Source organism: Camelina sativa, chromosome 5 (assembly GCF_000633955.1).
Source record: "Camelina sativa cultivar DH55 chromosome 5, Cs, whole genome shotgun sequence".
In the NCBI taxonomy this organism is placed as follows: Eukaryota; Viridiplantae; Streptophyta; class Magnoliopsida; order Brassicales; family Brassicaceae; genus Camelina; species Camelina sativa.
The window spans coordinates 9,440,370-9,457,599 of record NC_025689.1 but is presented as its reverse complement, the minus strand read 5'-3'; the positions used below and the strand labels follow the sequence as shown (position 1 = coordinate 9,457,599).

General features: G+C 36.6%; 3 protein-coding genes across 3 annotated transcripts in view; 2 read left to right on the top strand and 1 right to left on the bottom strand.

The window, feature by feature from the left end:
• The window catches only part of LOC109132830, a 3,049-nt gene extending 1,968 nt beyond the window's left edge, over positions 1-1,081 (top strand). Inside the window, exon 2 of the mRNA XM_019245253.1 lies at positions 1,047-1,081. Within this exon, the coding sequence (XP_019100798.1) occupies positions 1,047-1,081 (35 nt within the window). The remainder of the gene's footprint in view (positions 1-1,046) is intronic.
• On the top strand, positions 9,041-10,165 carry LOC104789065. The gene has a single exon (XM_010514815.1). It carries the CDS (start codon positions 9,041-9,043, stop codon positions 10,163-10,165), a length of 1,125 nt encoding a protein of 374 aa, XP_010513117.1.
• On the bottom strand, positions 10,902-13,214 carry LOC104786315 (receptor like protein 30-like). The gene has a single exon (XM_019245251.1). It carries the CDS (start codon positions 13,212-13,214, stop codon positions 10,902-10,904), a length of 2,313 nt encoding a protein of 770 aa, XP_019100796.1.

The following is a 17,230-nucleotide window of genomic DNA, read 5'->3' as shown; positions in this document are numbered from 1 at the left end:
CACAGTTCAGATTGGAAAACATACGAGAAGGTATTAAAAAAAAGTAAAAAACATCAGGTTCCTATTCTTATAAGATTGATTTTAATGTGATTAAAGTGATTTGAACAAACCTAATACGACTACGAGAGTCGGTTTAATTAATGCCTTTTTGTTATCCTTACAATTTTGTAAAAATCCTAAACACTAAGGGTTAAGTTTCCATTATTCAAAAAAAAATCACATGTAACGAATGCTTCGACTGTCAATAAATAAGATTTCACAGTTTGTTTTGTTTCTTATGTTTCTATAATAACATGAGTACGTTGTTTGATCTGGAAGTAACTAATACAGTAGTTTTAGCTCCTCTGTTACCAGAACAGACTTTTATAGTAACACATAAGGTGCCATAATCATGTTTTTGAGTAATTTGACAAAACTTCAAAGATAAAATTACACACAAAAAAATAAATACAAAGAAATAAAACAATCCTAAAGGTGTCTGATGCCTCTGAGCATATTCTGACCATCATTCTTGATGAACCACCCACGCTTGACCAAATTGTTTTCACAAACCGAACCAAATTTATATTGTAGTCCAATTCCATCACATTCTGTAGAAACCAAAAAAAAATCAAAATTTCAAAAGTTTTAAGATCCAAACCGATCACATGACCTATGGAAAATATTTTGTTGGTCATGTGATCAGTTTGGATCATGGGCTCAGCTATAGTTTAGCACCATTTTGACCTATCATAGATTTTGCTTCTAGAAACAAACTAATAGGTGGCGCAAACAATGAAGTTGTTTTATTTAGGAAAAATTCGTAGCTAAAACAGTTCATATATTGTAGTACAGTTAGGAACAATTAGGTCCTAGTCAAAATCATTGATTCAAACTTGAAGCATCCACACTTGATATATGCTACATTTACATATAAACAAATCTTAATAATTCTGACGTTTAATAACAAACCTTACTTACATATAAACAAAAGGATGATTCTACCAGAGAGAGAGGTATAAGACAAGATCATCCCTTATCACTATATATTTTTATTCTCTGTGCAGAGGTGTTAAAGCCATTTGTTAAGGAAAGCAGATGAGGAAAACAAATTAAAGGGTACGAAGATTAGTAACACCGGACCATCACTGAATCATTTATTATTTGCTGATGATGCATTGTTTTTCTGCCATGCCCACCCCAAATCTTGTACTACAATAATGAAGATTCTACAAAATTATGATAGAGTTTCAGGACAAGCAGAGCAATCACTTTTGTTCTCGGGTTAAGACAAGGTTAAGAAGGATTCTGATTATCCATAATAATGGTGGTTGTGGAAAGCATTTGGGTCTCCCAGAACATATAAGGAGAAAGAAGAAAGAGATATTTTCATGTGTAGTTGACAAAGTCAAACACAAGGTTGGTTTACAAAATACTTGTCAGAAGCAGGAAATAAATCTTTCTTAAAACAGTGGTCATGGCTCTTCCGGTTTACACCATGAACTGCTTTAAGCTTCCAAAAGGGATGTATGAGGAAATAAATAATGTTCTAGAGAAGTTTTGTTGGGATAAAAAGAATGGACAACAGTCGATGCACTGGTTTTCTTAGAAAAGAATGAGTTTATCTAAAAAGGAAGGAGGACTCAGATTCAGAAATTTGGAAAACTATTGGAATATATAGGAAAATATACTTATGTCCATATACATAATATTGTAATATTCTCTAATAGAGATTAGGAAGTTCTCTTATCTTGGTTCCCAAGTTACTCTCTTTGTATATATACATGTTGTAATCGTCTAAGATCAATAAGACAAATCATTCAGTTTATCTTGCCCCCTCTAGTTTCTACATGGTAGCAGAGCCAAGAACTTGGTTTCTAGTTTCCTTCTTTCTAAGTTTCCCTGTTCCTTTGTTTCTCAGTTTCTCTGTTTCGGGTTCATCTCCGTTTGTTTCTGTTTTCTTTGTTGGCCGTTTGTTGTCATGAGTGAAGAAAAAGTTGTTGTTGCGGTTAAGGCCTCTGACTCTACCGCAGTCACGCCCTACACCTTGTTTTCTTCTGTCAATCTGGGATCTATGATCTCTTCGGTGATGTTGAATAGAGAAAATTATTCCGAGTGGGCAACCGAGATGTTCAATGCACTTCGGGCCAAACGGAAGATTGGGTTTATTGATGGTACGATTCATAAACCAAAAGAGGAAGGATCCGAGATGGACTCTTGGACAAGTGTTAATTCAATGGTTGTGGGGTGGTTACGAACGTCAATCACTCCTCGTGTAAGATCGACAGTTTCGTTTATTGATGATGCAGCAGAGTTGTGGGAGAATTTGAAGAACCGTTTCTCTGTGGGAAACAAGGTTCGTATTCATCAGCTGGTGTCTCAGCTAAGTTCGTGTAAACAAGGAGGACAGTCCGTCATGGACTACTATGGTCGACTTGTGAACCTATGGGACGAACTGCAGAGGTATCGTCATCTACCAGTGTGCACGTGTGGAGCTGCTGCTAAAATCGCAAAAGACAGAGAAGATGAAAAGGTTCACCAATTCGTTATGGGACTTGATGAATCTCGATTTGGTAATGTCATCAGTCAGATCATTGATGCTGATCCATTGCCAGATTTGACACAAGCTTATGCCAAAACCATTCGTGAGGAGCAGCGACTTGCAGCAAAGAAGAAAGAACAACAATATGATGCAGTCGGTTTTGTGGCTCGACGAGAAACACAGCCGGAGTCAGTTCCTTCGTCGGTCACTAATGAAGCAGTTGAAGCTTCCAGTTTTGTTACACGATCGGGACTCTCCTCGAATTTTTCCCAAGGTAACAACAAAAACAGAGAGCGCTCTTTGCTCTGCTCTCACTGTGGACGGTCCGGACATGGGAAAGATTATTGTTGGGAGATAGTTGGTTACCCAGAATGGTGGTCGGATCGAAACAAAGGTGGACGCGGGTCTGTTCGTGGAGGTAGAAGTTCGCCTTCAGGGGGAGCTGGTCGTGGTTCCAACTTCGTTGCGTCTGGTCGAGGTCGTGGATATGCCACCGTTTCTCATGCTACAAGTCCTCATGCCTCGACTTATCCTGCTTTTACATCTGAGCAATGGCAGGCTATAAGTAAGATGGCTTTGGAGAGAACAAGTCAAAACACAGATAAACTTTCTGGTAAGCTTTTTTCTGGTAGAATACATGAGGATTTGATACTTGATACTGGAGCATCTCATCACATGACTGGAAATCTTAAGTTGCTAGTAGATATAAAGTCAATTCCGTTGTGTTCCGTGGGCTTTGCGGACGGAAGCAAAACCGTGTCGAAGAGTATGGGTGTACTTCATGTTTCAGATCGAATTGTCTTGGACAATGTTCTATATGTTCCTGACCTCAATTGTTCACTTATTTCTGTTTCACAACTGCTTAAACAACTTGGCGGAATGGCATTGTTTACTGATACTCTTTGTGTGTTACAGGACCGTTTTTCGAAGACTCTGATTGGAGCCGGGGTTGAACGTGATGGGGTTTACTATTTTAAGGATGTCGCTGGAATACAAGTCAACAAGGTTGGAGTGAAGTGTGATGCAAGTTTGTGGCACCGTAGGCTAGGACATCCGGCAGTTTCAGTTCTTTCTCATTTACCGCAAAATACTGGTGTTTTTAATTTAGCTAGTCCTAGTCCTTGTGACATTTTTTTTAGGGCTAAGCAAACAAGAGAAGTTTTTTTTGAGAGTTCTAATAAATCATTGGATTGTTTCTCGTTAATTCATGTTGATGTTTGGGGTCCCTATCGCGTTTCTGCGTCTTGTGGAGCTGTGTATTTTTTGACCATTGTTGATGATTTCTCTAGAGTGGTGTGGACACATCTCTTACTTGAGAAGTCCGAAGTTCGTCAAGTTTTGGAAAATTTTTGTGCCTATGCCACTAGACAATTTGACAAGCCGGTACGTATGGTTTGCAGTGATAATGGCACAGAGTTTATGTGTCTTGCTTCATTCTTTAAGAGTAATGGCGTTATTCATCAAACATCTTGTGTTGACACTCCACAACAGAATGGACGTGTTGAGAGGAAGCACCGTCACATTTTAAACGTTGCTCGTGCCTTATTGTTCCAAGCAAGTCTCCCTGTTTCGTTTTGGGGAGAGGCGGTTTTAACAGCCACATATTTGATCAATAGGACGCCAACGAAGATACTTCAAAACCGGACTCCCTACGAACTTCTTCACGGTAACAAGCCGTCCTATGATCATATTAAAGTTTTTGGATCCTTGTGTTATTCTCATCGTCGGTCTCGGGATAAAGATAAATTTGGAGAACGCAGTCGTCGGTGTGTTTTTGTTGGTTATCCGTTTGGCAAGAAAGGTTGGAAAGTATATGATCTCGAGTCTAATGAGTTCTTAGTTTCTCGAGATGTGATTTTTCAGGAAGATATGTTCCCATTTGCGATGATGAATCGTGATCCGGAGGATTCAACTAGTTTGCATCGTATTGACAATATTGATGATAATTGGGTGGTTAATTTGGTCCCTACATTTGAGGACAGGGGGAGTTTCAACAATGACGAGATGGTCGATACGGCAGCTCCTGCTCGAGACTCGAACACTAATTTGGTTGGGCTAGATGATCCTAACAACTCTACTTCCGCTGTTCAAACTGTTCCTCCTGCTGTGTTGACACCGGTTGTTACTGATAGTACTCACAATCAGCCTGTTGTTCCCGAAGAGTTGGGCAGAGGCAAATGTGAAAAAATTCCGTCGGTTAAATTGAAAGACTATGTGTCTTATTCTGTTCGTCGTATTGAAGAAACCCATCACGCTTCTCCCAACTCCAACCTCAGTGTCTTCATCAATGGTTCCAGGTACACACACTCCATACCCCCTAACGAATTATATTTGTGATGATAATTTCTCTCCTTCTCACCAAGTGTTTTTAGCGGCTGTTGTTGCCGGTGTTGAACCAACCTCGTTTAAACAAGCGATGCAAGATCCGCGGTGGACAAAAGCTGTTGGTACCGAGATCGATGCTATGGAAGCAACACATACATGGAGTGTGGTCGACTTACTTCCAGGCAAAGAAGCAATCGATAACAAGTGGGTTTTTAAGCTCAAGTATCATGCTGACGGTTCGTTGGAACGTTATAAAGCTCGGTTAGTTGCTTGTGGGAATCGACAGGTTGAAGGTGAAGACTATAACGAGACATTTGCTCCTCTCGTAAAGATGACTACGGTTCGAAGTTTATTACGTATTGTTGCGGCCAAGAATTGGGAAGCTCATCAAATGGATGTTCATAATGCATTCTTGGATGGGAATTTAGAGGAAGAAGTTTATATGAAGTTGCCAATGGGTTTTCGTCATTCTTCTCCGAATAAAGTATGTCGTCTGCACAAGTCTATTTATGGGCTTAAACAAGCTCCACATTGTTGGTTTTCTAAGCTTTGTTCTGCGTTGGTCAAGTTTGGGTTCGTGCAGTCATATGAAGATTATTCTCTTTTTACATACTCCGAAGGTGATGTTGAGCTTCGAGTACTTATCTACGTTGATGATCTTTTGATTTGTGGAAATCACTCTCATATGATTAAGCGTTTTAAAGAATATTTGGGTCGTTGTTTTCACATGAAGGATTTGGGTAAAGCAAAATATTTTCTTGGTATTGAGATTGCTCGTAATCGTGAGGGTTTTTATCTTTCTCAAAGAAAGTATGTTCTTGATATTGTTTCCGAGACTGGTCTACTTGGTTCTCAGCCTTCGCCAATTCCGATTGAAGAGAATCATAAGTTGGGGATAAGCAAAAGTGATTTCCTACCCAATCCCGAGGTGTATAGACGGCTCGTTGGTCGTCTCATTTATCTCCTTACAACTCGGCCTGAGTTGTCCTATGCTGTTCAGCTTCTGTCTCAGTTTATGAAAACGCCACGGGTTGATCATTTAGAAGCCGCATATCGTGTTGTCCGGTATCTGAAAGGTACTCCGGGTCAAGGTATTCTCTTGAGTTCCGACCCTGATTTGACTCTTACTGCCTATTGTGATTCTGATTACAACTCATGTCCATTTTCCCGACGATCGTTGAGTGGTTTTGTTATGTTTCTTGGTGGATCCCCTGTTTTGTGGAAAACTAAAAAGCAAGACAGGGTGTCACACTCTTCCGCTGAGGCTGAGTACCGGTCCATGCGAAATGCTTTGCAAGAAATCTTATGGCTCCACAAGTTGTTTGCTGATTTGGGTTGTTCTCAATCTCAGTCTGTTCGTTTGTTTTGTGATAGTCAAGCTGCAATTCATATCTCCTCAAATCCGGTGTTTCATGAGCGAACTAAACATATAACATCTGATTGTCATGCAGTCCGTGATGCAGTTCAAGATGGGACGCTCACCATGGTGCATGACAATACACATAATCAACTTGCTGATATATTTACTAAGGCGTTGGGATGTGTTCCGTTTGAAAGGTTATCATTCAAGTTGGGCATTTGTGATCTTCATGCTCCAACTTGAGGGGGAGTATTGGAATATATAGGAAAATATACTTATGTCCATATACATAATATTGTAATATTCTATAATAGAGATTAGGAAGTTCTCTTATCTTGGTTCCCAAGTTACTCTCTTTGTATATATACATGTTGTAATCGTCTAATATCAATAAGACAAATCATTCAGTTTATCTTGCCCCCTCTAGTTTCTACAAAAACTTTAATCTAGATTTGTTAGGGAAGTAATTAACGAAAGAATTAATCTAGCCGAAGCCTTTTTAAGAAAAATAACAAGAGGAGGATTTGTGAGTTCTGTGGATAAGCTAGATTGAAATCTTTAGCTAGTCATGTTCACGTGGACACATAAATCGTTTTATATACAACTTTTTTTGTTTTTGTGTGTTACGAAAATTCACGTGGCTTGAGTTCTTGAAACTCTTAAGAATTTTTCAGATAAATATAAATAGATTGCGTATGATACTATTATACTATACATATAAGGTCTAGAAAAGACGACTTTAACATTTCTTTCAATGCCATGGTAATGGTTGGTGTGTGAGGGCATCAGCCGAGTTCCAGTTTTGGACTCTAGTTCGTTAAACTGAAGTGTTACACAGTCAATAATTGACTTTTGCTTCTGGTCAACACATGTAATATATTCCCAATTTCCCACGTAACTAGTTTCATCATTTTGAATAAAGAAAACGTAACTATATAATTTTTTCTTTTAGCATCTATGAACGTTTATTTTTTTTGGTAGGATTGATTAGCATCTCTGTATATTATTAGATATATAAACGCCGCGTGTATATTGTGTGAATTAGGTGAGTTATTATTAAACGAAAAAACAGATGTATCGCTGCCAGAAAACTTTTGACACATTTAACTATTTAGATTTATTTAAATTTATTATTTACAACTTTATGCTATTGTGTTTTTGACAAAAAAAAAAAAAAATTTGTTATTTTTAAAATCTTTATCACCTAACTTTATCAATCCCCTATTAAAACATTCTATTGAAAAAACTGATATGCTGTCGTCAGAGAGCTCGAGACACATTTAACTATTTAGCCTCATTTAGATATATTATTTACAACTATATGCCATTTTGTTTTTAACAAAAAAAAAGTTTTATTCTTAAAAACTTTATCACTTAACTTTATTAATATTAATTAAGTTTACGCTTTAAATATATTTTATATATTAGAAAAACTGATTTATTGAAATGCATGTATAACCCACACGGATCTCATGAATTCAAGCATGAATGCAAAGATATTTTACGGTTCAAAATATTTAAACCCGTTGCGGGATGGCTTAGCAGACGGGTTTGATCGGGTAAACAATTTTATTTAAATTATCTGTTTCATGAAATTTTAGGTTTTTGTAATTTTTATTTGATTTGATAATTCAAGATTTTGATAGAAAATCTAACGATTACTAATTTGGTTCACATTCTATCAAGATTCGCCATCATGTCAATCTAAAATTTATTGTGAAATGATAACTATTTTAAACTTTTATAAATTTGATGAATTCAAACCAGTATAAGTTTTTTTTTTGGTAAGAGACAAACCAGTATAAGTTTGTATTATAAATGTTATACTAAATAAATATATTTACAAATGTAATATTTCAAACAAAAATTTTATTCTATGCAACAGCACGGGTTATTACCTAGTTGGTTATTACTTATTAGGCGAATGTCAACGCAAGTGTTTATGTATTCATGTAAGAAGTAAAACAACAATTGCTGAACATACATATATATACATACCCTGAGTAATCTTCCGGAGAGTTGTGTTTAAAGCTAACCAGAGATACAAAGAAAAAAATTACGAGAAGATTTTGAAGTCGCTGGCTGAACATTAGTTTCGAGGATATTTGAGAAAAGCTAGCTATGATTTCCTCCCCATATGAACTTTGATCGATACACGTAAAAAACTGTAGAGCATTTTACCATGGTAGTAGTTATATGTCTAGCTTTATAAATACAACTATTTTAAACATACTTAATCCTTTACCTTTAGTGTCCTCATCATTTTGATTGTGCCTCAAAACGCAGATATTTACCATGCACACAAAAATAAAAGAGATCGAATATCAAGTTTGTAATTTTTTTATTCATACAAAAGTGTATTAATTAAAGTATTAAACTGATAACTTTTTTTTTTGTGTGTGTGTTCTATATAAACACGTACGACACATAAAATAATTTTCTTTGAGTATGTCCAAAAAAAGTTTCTATTTTTATTTAAATGCCGGTCTCAATTAATATGTGTAAGATATTGCAATGCCACATATTTTGTAGGAAAATAATACATCTTGTAAGAAAATAATTAATTCCTTGTACCCGACTCGCGTATTAGGGAAAAAAATACAAATAGTTAAAAAAAACTGGTATGGTTAATTAATTAGGATTTTGCTAATTGCTTACATGTTTCCTTTTTTTGGTTGGATTTGTTACGATATCATGTTATCTGATTTATTAGATTTGTTTTAAGAAAAAACCTGATTTGGTCATGCTTAGTTTGATCGATATATATATATTTCCACTATTCCTTATAATCTCTTCATATTTCGATTCAACCTACACTGAAACCCTAGCCACTCATGACGATCAAGAACGGAGAAAGGATGAGAGTAAGTATTGTCGAGGAGAGATCTGATTTATGTGACTTGACTGCTGCTGCAATGAAGGCTACGTACAATACACGGGAACCAGGCGGAGTCGAAAGATGCATCGATGTGTTGAAACACTTGAAGTCTCTGTCTCTTTCCGTGAAGGATATAGAACATTCTGAATCAATAGCTAAGCTGGAGGCTTTGAGAAGTCATAGGAACCCTAAGATCCGTAAGGAAGCTCAAGTTTTATTTCATTCGTGGTTGAAGACATTCTACACCCAAGGACGCGACAACTCTTTCCAAGCTACTCTTACCAAGGCTCGTCTGGAGAGAAAGAAGCATGTTCTCACAAGGTGTTCGGAGTTGAAGAAGACGGAAGAACGGAGATCTACGTCTCATGAAGCCACCACCTTTTCGGGGTTGAAGAATAAAGAAGACGAGAGTTCTCAGACTCTTGAAGCGGTAGAGATTAAGAAAACGAGAACACTTTCGGAGTTGAATAAGAAAGAAGTTCAGAGATCATTGACTCGTGAAACAGAGAAGATTAAGAAAGAAACAAGGAACGACGTTTTCGTGTTGGAAAAGAAAGAGGATCATCAATCTAAGACTTGGTACGAGAAATATTTTCAGAAAGATTCAAAGAATGATCTAAAGCAGCTTAACATGAAGAGAAGACGTGTCGCTTTGGAGGTTGGTCAGACGAAGAAGCCAGGTGAAGATATTGTGTACGTACCAAGTTCCGGTTCATTGACAAAGAAGACTACAACAGAAAAGGAGCTGAAGAACAAGAAAGTGGATGAGATGGTGAAGCTGTTCGAAGCAGCAAAGAAAGCTGCTGATGTGGCCAACGCTAAGGGCATTCTCTCGGGTAAACTAGAGGCCTCTCGCTGCATTGACGCACTAGAGTTACTCAAGAAAATCAATATCACTCCAAAACCTACTGAGCCAAGGAGGATGATGGAAAAGCTTGAGGGACTTACAAAGCATAAAGACCGCAAAATTTGCCATGTTGCATCAGCCCTTCTTCACCTTTGGAGACAGAGGATCAGAGATCAAGTGCGTAAAAGGTCTGTGACCAAGACGTTTGCTAACAACTCTCGTGAAGCTCGTTAGATAGCTGCGGTCAAGGCTCCATCAGAGAATCAACAAAGATGTGAAAATCACGGCTTGAATAAAAAACAAAAGTCTCTGGTAGATTCTAAAGGTTATGGAAAATAGTATAAAAAATATAAGTGTGTGGAACAAGCTAGATTAGTGGATTTTCGTGATCTTTTTCATCATCCCGGCGTGATGTAGGGTTCCACGTTTGAATCTAAACTCGTTAAATTTTCTGCCTTTTAATTTTCTATGCTTTGTCTTTTTGGTTACACTTTTTTTGTTAAATTTTCTATGCTTTGTTTTTTTGAATCTAATCATGATTAGTGTCTCCAAAACAAAACATTGACAGATACTCACTGTTCAGATTGGAAAACATACGATAAGGTATTAAAACAAAAGTAAAAAACATCAGGTTCCGATTCTTATAAGAAATTAATTATAATGTGATTAAATTGATTTGAACAAACCTAATACGGGAGTCGGTTTAATGCGTATTTTTTATCCTTACAATTTTGTAGAAAACCCTAAACACTAAGGGTTAATAAAGTTTCCATTATTCAAAAAAACTCACATGTTTTCGGCTTTTCGCCCGTTGACAAATAAGATCCCACATTTTATTTTGCTTCATATGTTTCCACATTTTATTTTTACACATGACATGCCATAATCATGTTTTTCAGTAACTGGAGACACATTCACAGATCAAAATTACACACACACAAAAAAGTAAATAAAAAGAAACAAATCAATCCTAAAGGTGTCTGATGCCTCTGAGAATGTTCTGACCATCAATCTTGATGAAACACCAAGGCTTGTACAATGCAACAACATGTCCTATTGCCAGTCCAAACAACACTCCTGGCCCATACCCTATTGCTGCTGCTCTCCACTCCAATATTCCTTCTTCATCTTCTTCTTTGGGCTCATGTGTGGATGGTGTGTCTTCCCTTAAACAGTTTTCTTCAAGAGGAAGACCACATAACCCTCGATTCCCTTCAAATGAGGATTTAGGCTGACCTATGATTTGTGTCCCTTGTGGTATTCTACCAGTGAGCTGATTATTAGACACATCTATGTATGCCAAATACGATAGTCTCCCGAGTTCTTGTGGAATCTCCCCTGAAAGATTGTTAACTGACAGGTCTAATGACTCGAGCTCAGTCACATTGGCGAAAGACATAGGGATATGTCCATTGAATGAGTTGTCTGATAAGTTGAGGGCAATCAATGTATTCAAAAGACCAATAGATACTGGAATCTCTCCTTCGAGTTTGTTATCAGAGAAATCAATGGCAGAGTAGAAAGTAAGAACTTTTCCTTGCTCCATGTATAGACCTTTGTATTGCAAATCCAACGTATCTTCATAGCCAAACTGATCATACGAATAAAATCCCATATATAGCCTCTTTTCATCATTCATCTTGGCGGATGTTGCACTCCAGTTCGCAAAGTAATTTATTGGTAATGTTCCGGTAAATCTGTTATGCGATATTTCAAGTATTTGGAGCTTGGGAAATGCAAGAGGACCTTGCTCATCAGGTGGAGATATAGGACCCCAAAATCTATTTGAACGGAGAATAAGGACTTTCAAATTTGGCAATGGCTTGAGCGAGAAGGGAAACGAGTCATTGATTCTGTTGTGATCCACACTTAGAAACCTTAGGAGAGAGCAGTTCAAGAGTGATCTTGGAAGCTTTCCGGTTAGCCTGTTGTATCCAACATCAAATGTCTGTGTCAAAGCACCACTATAGAATTCGTCTGGAATGTTTCCTTCCAACTTGTTTTTCCGGAGATTCACTATGGTAAAATTACCCATACATGGAGGGATTGAGCCGGTGAAGTTGTTGTAGGATAGATCAAGAAGATCGAGAGCGGTTCGGTTACAGACTGAGAGAGGTATCTCTCCTGTGAAACTATTGTTCCAAGCAGCCAAGTTGATGATGGAGACCGGTGGATTAGGGAATGAACCTTTGAAAGAGTTTGAAGCAATATCTAATATTTGTACCGATGAATTGGCTAAAACATGATCCAGCGAACCTTTGAATCCGGTGAATGAATTGTTGTGAAGATCCAGAGAGGCTAAAAGAGGAAGACTCCATAACCAATCAGGAATGTCCCCTTTGATTCTGTTGTTGGAAAGATCTAAAAACGATAACTTCTTTAAGGACTTCAAGAATCTGGGGAATTCACTGATGTTGCATCCGGACAAGATCAAGATCTCCATATCCTTTGGAACTCCGATGTTTGAATTCACACTCCATGGTGTTAAACTGGTTCTGGAAAGATGAAGGTATGACAAAGATCGGAGAGAAGAGAAGATTGTTAAGTCAACCGGATGGCTTATGTTTAAGGAAGAGAGGCTGAGATACTGGAGATTAACCAACTTTAAAATAGGATCTATGATCTCTGCATCAAAATGGTTATTCCCAAGTAGTAAAATCTCGAGGTTAGACGAAGAAATATTAGTGATTTCAAATGAGCCAGTGAGATGATTGTCGCTCAAATCAAGAAAAGACAGGAAAGGCATGGTGATGAGAGAAGAAGGTATGGTTCCAGAGAATTGATTAAAAGAAAGATCTAGCTTGGTTAGATTCTGTACAAATGGATCTAAACTACCAGTGAGCTTGTTGTGGGAAAGCTGTAATTTGGATAATTTGGGTAGGTTACGTATCGAAGAAGGAACTTGGCCGGCAAAGCCATTAGAGGAGAGAAGCAAAACCTCAAGATTTTTGAGTTGACCAAAAGCAGAGGACAAGGGAGAAGAATCGAAGTTGTTGAAAGAGAGGTTTAGGTGACGGAGATGACTTAACTCGAATAGGCTACTGTTTGGTCTCAGAGTTCCACGTAAACATCCACCGGGGAGTTCAAGAAACGTAATTGCACCAGTCGTGTTATCGCAAACCACACCGCTGAAGAAGTTGATGTCGTCGCTGCAGATGCTGGAGAACTGAAACTCGTTTTTGAAACGTTTAAGTGTCTCGGTTTGGTCTGGACGACATCGGAGAGCAGCGACACAGTGGAGGATGGAAACGAGAGAGACTAATCCCCAAAACGAGTTCGACATTTTGGATGGATAAGTACTGTGAAAATTTTAGGAAGCGCAATCGGATATTTTCTTTGGCTTGTGAATCATCATCAATCCCTTGTCGCCTTGTTTATATAGTCACACAAGTTGTAAACTATGACGGCTTTCGCGTGGCTTGAGTGTATGAAACTCACAAAAGTCATCAAATTATTATAATAACAACATGGCTTAAAAACAACAAAATTATATTGGCTTATATATTTTTTTACGCGGTGCCTTTAATTTTTATCTTTCTTTGATCTTCTGTGTAATGGAAATTTTACATTAGCAGGAACGTTTTTAAGTGTAGACTCTCTTCCTGGTCAACACTTTAACGAAGTAATGGAAATTTTAGTATAGCAGGAACGTTTTTAAGAAAAATAACAAGAGGAATTGTGAGTTCATGTGGACATTTAAATTGTTTACATTCGATTTTTTCTTTTTTTTTTTTGTGTTAGGAAAAATTTCACGTGGCTTGAGTTCTAGAAACTCTAAGAAAATTTTCAGATATATAATAGATTGCGTGACAGTTATTATACGTATATATTATACTACATATTATTAAAAAAATACGACTAATTACATTTCTTTCAATGTCAGGGTTGGTGACGCCTCACTCTCAGCCGAGTTTCAGTTTTGGTCTTCCTTAAACTGAATCCACGGTCAACAACTGATTTGCATGTTTCTGGTCAACACATACTACTACTGTACATTCCCACGTAACTAGTTTTCATTGTTATTATTAGTTTGAATAAAGAAATTAAACATAACTAGTTATTTTGTAGTACTATATATCTGTATACTAAGTTATATCCCGTGCTTAAAGCACGGATCAACATTAAAAAAAAATTATAATATAATAATAAAAATTATTGTTTTTTTTTTCTACAAATCAGATTTCCATTAAATTCAAATAAAGAGTAATTTATAAAGCTTTTATACAGAATTATTGTAACACAATTATTACATACGCAGATGTATGCGCCATGCATTAAGAAAAATACAGTAGAAGGGAGATTGACGATGCTTTCCGAAGAGTAGTCTTACTCGCTAACCGTTCATAAAACTGGTTATTGTCCAACTTCATATTTGATTTTTCTCTGTTACGATTTGCATGCAGCATTTTGTGGCCGAACTTTCTTTTTGCGAACCATAACTGTAAACCCAATGTGTCCAAACATAACTCTGAAATGTAGACATAATGGTATCAATGCTTCCGTACCAAAGTCTTTCTGACATATATCGACTTTGTAATATTCAGAGAAACCCACAATACTTTATTTGATCTTATACTTTGGCCAACACCATCACCAACAACACCCAAAAAGCAATGTATTGGAATAGGCACAACCGGAAGTTTTTGACTTTGCAAATGTAAAATCATTGCCACGGGAATAAGCCAAGTCATCTCCATCTCTTGAACAAACTGGATCAACAACGTAACCTGAGTATCATAAAAACTAATTCCTTGTGACCCTATCATGACAATAAAGTCGCATCGAAGCTTTGTTAAAACGTTCTTCAAACTCAATGTATGCCCATTACCAATAATATATTGTCGCCCATATGTGATCAATCCCACCATTAATTTTGATATGATAGTACAACAATAGCCTAATTGATGTAGTCCTAAACCCATCCCCCAAACAATAGAATCACCAAAGGTTACTCCAGGATCCCAAATCTTAATCTGATCTCTGTTTCTCATGTAGTAAATATGCAAATTAGATTGAACAGAACATATATGGGATATGAAACGACAACCATCAATCAGAGATGGAAAGAGACTGACACAATTACTCTTGGGCTGTGGTTTGAGTAAGGTCAGAAATATACTCTTCCAGAAGAAGAGAATGAAAACACGAGTTTGAAGAAAATTCCAACCGCGACGGAGACGAAACAGCGACACAACCCTTTTCCGACTCAAATGCAAGACTCTCGGTGAATTTTGGGTGTGATGAAACACCATACATGCCGAGAATGGTGCCAGGAAAGTTGTTGGACTCAGATCTGTCCACATCGTCTTTCCAATGGAGCAAATGATGGGGAGTTGGAATACGGATTTGCCAATATAATTAACTAAAAAAACTATATAGAAAGAGAAATTGAAGAACTGGAATTAAGGATAAAGAGCCGACCGACGCCGGAGAAGCCAGCGCCGGCCGGAACTGATGGAGATCGAAGAACGGTTACTATAGAAACGGCGCTTTGAGAGAGAGAGAGAGAGAGAGAGAGAGGACTCAGAACTGTAGTCAATTGTTTTATTTTTAAAAAAAAGTTATTTTGTTTGAGATAATATTTATTTTAAATTGTTATGTAAATCTATTAGTCTATTTGAAAACTAATTATTTTAGAATATTATAGTATTTTATTTTTGACGTATTATTACAGTTTTATATTGTTTGTTTGTTGTATTTGCATCATTATTTTGTGAAATATAAAATAGTAATTTTAATATTATAATTGTGAGCAAATAAAAATTATTAATTTATCATTTATATAAATTTAGTTTTACCAACCTGCCAATGTGGAAATTAAAACGCACATTTTCACACAATGAGTAATATATCTTCGTTTAAAAAAATTCAAATCACAACATATGCAGAAAACAATATGCATTTTAAATTATACGTATTATATGAAAATTCCAAAAAAATTTGTAAATAAAATAAAATAAATATGATAGGAGAATCATAATTTGAAAACTTAACAAAATCTTTGAATTTAGTTATTAAAAATAATTGTATTGTATACTTGGATATAAAATCTTAATTTTTAAAATTCTGATTGGTTTATATATTTTTAAAAAAAATAATAATTAGTAATTTCGTCTATAATTTATTAGAGAGAGGAAATATTTTTTTAGATTTTCTTAGATTTTTTAATATTTGATATGTGAGTGTTTTTAATTTTTAATTAGTTATATTTATTTAAATTAATTAATTTTTTCTAATGGTAATTGAATGTAATTTTTTACAAATTTTAAGGTTAGTTTCATATTTGTACTTCTCAATTAATATAGTAGGATGATAAGAGTATATAACAAACGCCTCGTGTTTATTGTTTGAATTAGGTGAATAATAACCATTGAAGATAATTGATTATTACGTGAATGTCAAAGCAGGTGCACAAAAAGTTGATGCACATATATATAAATAATACTTGATATATGGTGTTTTTATCGGTTCTGAGTCTTTGTTTTCTCTCTTATATTACACTTTTTATTGAGTCAAAGTGTGTTTTTGGAGTCTTTTAGTTCTTTATCGAGTCTTTACAGGTTTTAGGAACTTTGGAGGAAATTGGAGGAAAATGAGCTATTCTGGATACAAACAAGCATATGAGATGAATGTTGGTTCACGTGAAAACCCGCCTACCAGAGGAACCCGCCTGGCTAAGCAACAAAGTCTAACCCGGCAACTTTCACGCCAAAACTCGCCTATCTGAGGAACCCTCCTGGATGAAAAGCAAAGTCTGACCCGGCAACTTTCACGTTAAAACCCGCCTATCTGAGGAACCTGCCTGGATGAGAAGCGAAGTCTGACCCGGCAAATTTCACGTTAAAACCCGCCTATCTGAGGAACCCGCCTGGCTGAGAAGGGAAGTCTGACCCGGCAACTTTCAAGTTAAAACCCTCCTATCTGAGGAACCCACCTGGATGAGAAGCGAAGTCTGACCCGGCAAATTTCACGTTAAAACCCGCCTATCTGAGGAACCCGCCTGGCTGAGAAGCGAAGTCTGAACCGGAAAGTTTCACGTCAAAACCCGCCTACCTAAAATACCCGCATGGCTGAGAAATGTTTTAACTAGGCCGTTACCTTTTTTTACCCTATTTTGAGAGTTTTATAAATACCTTTTATTTGCTGGGAGAAAAACCCTAAGTTTTATTCTAAGTTTTATTCTACACTTTCTTTCTGCTACCTGAGACTTTTTGTAAGCCACTCTTTTGGGATTCTAGAGATTGATCCTCATTGACAATTTGGAGAAGATTTCTAAACCCTTTCTTATTATTTCTGCAA

Excerpts from the sequence above, each read along its gene's own strand:
- LOC104789065 (XM_010514815.1), top strand. The coding sequence starts at position 9,041 with ATGACGATCAAGAACGGAGAAAGGATGAGAGTAAGTATTGTCGAGGAG.
- LOC104786315 (XM_019245251.1), bottom strand. The coding sequence starts at position 13,214 with ATGTCGAACTCGTTTTGGGGATTAGTCTCTCTCGTTTCCATCCTCCAC.